Source organism: Limulus polyphemus, unplaced genomic scaffold (assembly GCF_000517525.1).
Source record: "Limulus polyphemus unplaced genomic scaffold, Limulus_polyphemus-2.1.2 Scaffold208, whole genome shotgun sequence".
Taxonomy (NCBI): domain Eukaryota; kingdom Metazoa; phylum Arthropoda; class Merostomata; order Xiphosura; family Limulidae; genus Limulus; species Limulus polyphemus.
The window spans coordinates 308,165-315,508 of NW_013665818.1; the positions used below are offsets into that span (position 1 = coordinate 308,165).

The 7,344-nt window shown below is 31.8% G+C and overlaps 1 protein-coding gene across 1 annotated transcript in view; it reads left to right on the forward strand.

Annotated features, from left to right (window-relative positions):
* The window catches only part of LOC106478396 (tyrosine-protein phosphatase Lar-like), a 298,391-nt gene that overhangs the window by 287,437 nt on the left and 3,610 nt on the right, over window positions 1-7,344 (forward strand). The window contains exons 29-34 of the mRNA XM_022381996.1: window positions 1,390-1,483; window positions 2,572-2,648; window positions 3,388-3,522; window positions 5,502-5,627; window positions 5,972-6,126; window positions 6,810-6,945. Coding sequence (XP_022237704.1) covers window positions 1,390-1,483; window positions 2,572-2,648; window positions 3,388-3,522; window positions 5,502-5,627; window positions 5,972-6,126; window positions 6,810-6,945 — 723 coding nt within the window. The remainder of the gene's footprint in view (window positions 1-1,389; window positions 1,484-2,571; window positions 2,649-3,387; window positions 3,523-5,501; window positions 5,628-5,971; window positions 6,127-6,809; window positions 6,946-7,344) is intronic.

The window sequence follows — 7,344 nt, forward strand, 5'->3', positions numbered from 1 at the left end:
CCCATTTCGGACCGTACTCACCCATAGACTTCATGGATAAAACAGAAGGGGACAGCTGCCCATCCATGTCATACCTTCGATTGCATAATCAGGTATGGTCTGCTTTTGAAAATAGGGTTTTTGTAGTCACCTATTACACTGTCTCTGGTGTTGACATTCCTCCAGACTCTCCACCACATTTTCTCCCCCTCTTTCTTCCAGTGGAGTATGGGAGTCCTTACCTCTTTCCAGTTCCAAGCTGCAGGGGTGGTGGATCATGGAGGCTTCCTCCTGATTGGGAGATACAAGATTCTCTTCTGTCTGCTGAACTTGAAGTGAAGAAGATATGATCCTCTTTCCTACCCCCACATGAATGTTGGTTTCCAGTGGCTGGGTTTTGGATTGTAATTGACTTACTGACAGTGTGATTCCAGTCCTACCCCTGTGTAGATGTCGGTTCCAGGTTGCTGAGTTTTGGATGCAGTTGACTTGCCGTGTATGGTCCATTGTGCCCTAGCCACTCTACACCTAGAGGCACATCCTTTTACTCTCACCCACATTGATATACTCTATGGGATTGAGATTCCAATATTGTATGGTTCAGATCCCTATCCATTCATTGTTCTCTCCATTTTGGATTTGTTCCTCCCAATTTCTGCCCATGTCTGCAACACCTCTTTCAATACTGGGCAAAGAGCATACCTGGTACAGAAGTGGTGCAATCTCCCATGTATGATCCTGTACTGCGAGAATCTACTCTTTTAGGATGTCCTTCAGATGCTTTTGAAGCATGCTTCTTTCTTTCTCTCGCACTGGTCCCTCCACCTATTCAATGCGGGATTCTAGCTATTTATGTGAGAGGAGGTAATGTACCGTATCATAAATTATAAATTTCCAACACTAAAAATTCATTTCCAATAGGTACTTACCTCCTTTCACACTTCCTACTCTTCCTCCCCACTGAAAATTGGTGCTTCCATTTTCTGCCAATACTTGAAGTGATAGTTTGATAGAATTGAATAGAGGGTGCATCACACTCCTATTGGTAGAGGGTTGTCACATGACCATTTGCATGCAAGACGCAGCAGCTGAACCACATTGGGCTACATGGGAGCTCAAGGCTTGTGGTATGCGAAAAAAACTTTTGTGTATAGAGGGCAGCACTAAACGAGAATATAGCTATTTATGCGAGAGGAGGTAAGTACCTATCAGAAATACATTTTCAGTATGGGAAAATCATAACTTTGAATTGGAGTTTACCAACCTCTTTATTAATGGGCACTTTCCCCTAATTTTTGAAGAAAAGTTAAAAAGTCTCTTAGAAATTTCTATTTAAATTAAAATTTATAGTTATTTCTTATTAACTAAATTTAATTAACTTAAGTAAATTAATATATTTCTATTTTTCAGAGACTGGCTAGTATAAAGAGTGCCTCTGCCAAGTTTATTAGTGCCAATCTTCCAGTTAACAAATTCAAAAATAGGTTGATGAATATCTTGCCTTGTGAGTAGGACCTTTCCCATATTTTAAAAAATCTTACAATTTTTTTGTTGCAAACTGCAATGGTTTTGACATATTAAATGAAGATCATGCCCTTTTAAATGTTGTGTAAACAAAACTTTATTCCCTCACATTTTATTTAATCAACTCTTCAGGGCATTGATAAAACATATTTCAAGTCTACTAAATGTGATCGTAGATAGAAAACTACTCAATATTATGTCTGTATAATGCAGGTTTTCACTTTCTCTCTGCTTTATTTCAGTTAACTTAAAAAAATGAGATTTTAGACAACTTATTTTTGAGTTTAATTTGTATGATTTGTGTGTAATAAAGCCAATAGTTATAGTGGGACATTTTAAAATTAAAATTTTCGTTGTAAGAATACAACTAATGTTGTAAGAAATTAGAATGCAGAATCAACCTGTCTTTTATTGCTGCAGACTTACAAGATTTAGGTTACTGCAAGCAGTATTTTAAAAGACTATTTTTGAAAATGTACGTGACATATAAATTTAGTTTTGTAAAAAACAGAAAAACTAAATTTAAAAAGATAAAATGTTTTGGTTTCAGGTATGTTACTTTTATACTGAAATAAGTCTTTTTACATTTCTTTAAAAGGAGCATTTTGCATATAACTTTTCTTATATAATAGAAAAAAAAATCAGTGCACATACGTCTTGAAGTTGAACTAGTTTCCAGAATTAAGTTGACCAACAATATATATATATATATATATAACTTTATCTTTTAGTATGTAAGTTTTATAAATGTATTTGAATAATCTACTTCTATTTTTTTTTTAGATTTTTTCATTGTAATTAGAAATCAGAACTTCATTTAAAGAAATGCATTTCCTTTGATATAATAAACTTTGAGCCATCCACTTTGGTTGAGGAAGTCACAGTAAAGTATAAGTACAACTGGTAATTCATTAAAGATTATGCAAGTATATACCCAATGTAAGTCCTTATAGTTACAAGGTAGTTTAAAACCTATAAGTATTAACTAGATTTATGTCTTTTAAAAAAACTAATAATTTGTTGTCCAATATTTTAACTGACTGAATTGTTCTTTCATGTGCCCTTAAGACGAATCTTCCCGGGTTTGTCTCCAGCCTATCCGTGGGGTAGATGGATCAGATTACATTAATGCAAGCTTTACTGATGCAAGTATTTTATTTTATCAGCTATGCTGATACAGTTTGTATGTTACATCTTCTTATCACAATATTCATTGACATAATCATGTTTATTTCATCAGTTCATCAAGAGCTTTGTACAAAATCTAAGTTGGTTTTCTTGTAAAAAGAAAAAATTTAGAATACCAAGAAGAATGAGCACATTAAATTCTACATAAACATTTTTTTTACTTACTAAAAATTAAAACAGTGACTGTTTATTTTTGATGTTTTAGAACTAAAGTTGATGCTTTTTTTATAATTGTATGAAAACCATACATTATATTTTGGTTGATTCTATAATTTATATGTAATAATAAATGTGATAAAGAGAAAAATATCTTATGAGGTAAAATGTATTTCTATGTGGAAATTTTCTAATATAGTAAACCTAGATGCATGCTAAGTTTCTATTCTACTTCACCCTTAAAATTGTAGTTTAGTTGTTTCGTACATCAATCTTCACATCTTTGTGAGGCTCTGCAGCAAAAGCTTTTTAATAAAGTTTTACCAAATTACATATTTATAAATCTGAAATTTTTAAGTAATGCAATAAGAAATTAACTAAGAATTATGTAAACATATTAGGAAGCTTATGATAAAAAATGTGCAACATTCAAGTGTATGTTTTCTTTATTGAAATATTTTGTTCACTGTGTTAATTCCCATTTTCCTATATGTCAGAGTGTTCTTACACATTTTATTCTGTTTTCCTTGTCCTTTTCAGGGCTACAAGTACAGAAATGCTTACATAGCTACTCAAGGTCCACTGCCAGAAACAACTGAAGACTTCTGGAGGATGTTGTGGGAACACAATTCTAACATTGTTGTTATGCTGACTAAACTGAAAGAAGTTGGTCGGGTAAAGTTTTTGAGTTTTTAAGAATTATAAGCTTATCTGTATTTAATATTTACATTAAATACACATTGAGATATACATTTATATTATCAATGATATTTCATAATTCACGACTGAAAAAACCATGCATTATATAGTCAGTTGTTTTTAACTACTGGTGGTCTTTGTTACCACCTTGCATGATTTTATTGATACTATAAGTTACTAAAACAGATATCCTGCATTTTATCAGAACTTTTGTGTTTTTTGAACCTTTAACATCATACCTCTCATCACATATTCTGAAGCAAGAGAACTTCATAATACAAATGTAGGTTCCTTTCCTGTTAATCAGGCCACAGAGGTATTATCTATGGTTTATATCATATACATTTCTTATGTACAAACCATTTGAATTACCATAAAGTTTTATAAAACTAGTGGTTAATAAGAGAAAAGTGGATTCTATCCCAAATAAAAAAGTTGAATGACAAAACTATTCAGCACTGATGACATCAATTCTCACATTCCTTATAGTTTAGTGCAAGGCTGATGTGAAGGAGAACAGTTGTAAATACTGTTTGTTGTTGGTATGATATAGTACATTGATTCCAAAACCCACAGACATAGGAGTATGCAAAACAAATATTATAAAAAAAAGTTAAATAAAATGGAAAACACACTGTGGCTGGTTTGCTTAAGGCTGCTGGTCAGCCATGGCTCGAGATGCTTATTTTTTTATTATATTTATAACAATTCATTTTGACTGTGATGTTTTATTGAAGTAAAATTTATTGTTGGATTGTTTCATAATAAAAACAAAACATAAATACAGAGATGAGTGTAAATGAACAGGCATATGACAGTGCTAGGGATATTATCAGTGTTAATAGTTAGACATACTACTGGTACTACAGAAGAGGATTACTCAATTGTATGAGTATTAGTTTAGAGAACACCTCAACTGACATGTAGTTAACTCTTTTCTGCAGCTACATTGTTCAGAATGAGGTAAAGAAAACTTACATTGTGTTACTGTTAAGTGACAATGCTAATATTGCAAAGAAATTGTTCTCAGTATAGCACTCTTTGTTGCAATAATTGTATTTCTGCACTATTAAAACAGTATAAAATGTAAATCAGTTTGTGGAATACAGAAGTAAGTTTTAAAGGACAATGCTTATTGCATCTTCTTTAGTATTGAATAGATATAACCAATTTTTTTTTATCACTTTCAAAATGGTTTCTCTTGAAGAAATTATCAGTGTTTGTTGTTTAAATGTTGAATGCCACTGACACTTTGTATAAATTGTTTTTCTTTTTTTGCAATATATTAATGTTTTTAATAAAGTTCTAATTAGGAACGTGCTAAATATAAGTCTTGTGTCAGTTCAACCCTAGGTGTTACTTACTGTATCATTATTCAGTTATTTACTATTTCATGGGACAATTGCATTTTGTCCTAAATTACTATGCACTTAGGACTGCTCTGTTATTGTTGCATAGATAAAAGATACTTCTGGGGGCTTGATTGTAATCCAGTTTTCTGGTTGGTCATTTACACAGAAAATGTGGAATGTGAGAGCAATTTTGGCATTTTCAACTTGATTCATATCAGAATTAAAAGAGGACTTTCTGGTGAAGTCTTAACCTCATCTTAATCTTTAATATTTATCCCGTTGATCAGTTTGTTTTGAAGTAATTTTATGTCATTTTCTTTCTTTAAATACAGTATAATTTATTCTTTATCTTAAGATAACACAATGCAATAGCCTCCCACTAAGACAATCAGTCACTTTGAACTTCATTCCTATTCTTCATTGATAAGGTGTTTATTTTTGTCTGTGTTCACAGAATGTCTTGTTTCTTTTATTCCACCTGCAGCAACTTACTACACCTCTCCCACACTAGCTCAACAAATCTCTTATTATTGCAAAGGTCAAGTAACTTATGCTTAGTTATTGTTGAAATACCCCTTTTTTTCTGTTGTTCTTTTTTTACAGGAAAAGTGTCATCAGTACTGGCCTAGTGAGCATTCCCAACGGTATTTATATTATGTGGTCGACCCCATTACAGAATATAACATGCCACAGTACATCTTAAGAGAGTTTAAAGTCACAGATGCTCGAGTAAGTAATTTGGCTTGCTATTACTTACATGTATATCTCAACAGTTAAGCAAAGACTCTTATTCAGGTACTTGGTTTGCACTTTAATCACTCACTAGCTTCAGTCATAATGAATATTCAAAGGTTAATTGGAAAAAATGTTTATTTTGATTCCACTTACATTTTTGACTGTGTATAATTTATCTTAAAAACCAAGTTATGATTGACAGTAGATGTATTAATCTTTAAGCTTTGTTAACCTGTCATTCAAGTAGAAAATATACTATACACATAATCCTTCCAATGCACATCCCTTAATATATGATAATTTAAAATTACCATATTAAAATATTTATCAAACTTTAGGACGGTCAGTCTAGGACAATCCGACAGTTTCATTTCACTGATTGGCCAGAACAGGGTGTGCCTAAATCAGGAGAAGGATTTATTGAATTCATTGGACAAGTACACAAGACAAAAGAACAGTTCGGTCAAGAAGGTCCCATCACTGTTCACTGCAGGTAAGAGAAATTGGGTTCTGTAAATGGTTTAAGTTTTGGTGCATTTTGCAAAGAATTAATACGTCAAATGCACTCAAGATGTAGTTTTAACAGTAAAACATACTTTATTTCAATATCCATTTCTGAAATAAGCTGTAGTGTTATTGAACATTAACATAGTTTTGAAAGAAAGTGTAAGTTAGATTTATCGTACATTCAAGTATTCTCAAACACATTGTGAATTTGCTTTGGCAAAAATCCTCTTAAGTATTTACATACTTCTGAAATAATCTTTCGTTTTTGAACACTTACAAAATTTTCTAGGAATGTATAAGTAGGCAAAATATACCTTGTGCAGTCATACATGTAAATTAAAAGAGTATAAACGCTATAGTATTTGTTAAAAGCAATTACATTAAACAAATCTTTTAAAGCTTATTCATAGTCTGTGGTTTAAACAGTGAAAATATGAATCACTTGTGCTCTTTATGCATTGGAGTTGTCACAGTTAGTTTAATGGAAGAACTAGGTGTTTTTATGCAAAGGAACTAAAAGGATTGATATATATGAATGAACCAACCGTGTGTTTTTTATTTGAGGAAGTTTTGAAACCTACTGTAAATGTTTCCTACTGTACACAAGTTGGTAAACTGACTGGAAACTAGTAAGCAGTTGTTTTCTGTTAAATGTTGTTTTTATTATAGTTTGGGAGTAGGCCGCACTGGAGTATTTATTACTCTCAGTATTGTCCTGGAGAAGATGCAGTACGAAGGAGTTGTGGACCTTTTCCAAACGGTCCGGACTTTGAGAACGCAGCGACCAGGAATGGTTCAGATGGAGGTGAGAAAGATGAAACGATTCATAGTGTTTTAATGAGTTGATAAGAATAATTGGCAATAGCTTTAGTAACTTGCTAGAACAAGAGTTATAATTGTATTGTTAAGATTAGGAAAATACTTATATATAGATAAGTTTCCACACAAATGTATTAAAGAAATAAAGCCAACATTTAATAGTACACAATAAATATTTAAAAATGAGACTGTCCTCAGTCTCAAATTACAATAAAAGATTGTTTTACTAAACAATCTACTGTATAAAGATAAAAGAAATACTGTGGGATGCTTATTTTTTTATATATTTATAACAATTCATTTTGACTGTGATGTTTTATTGAAGTAAAATTTATTGTTGGATTGTTTCATAATAAAAACAAAACATAAATACAGAGATGAGTGT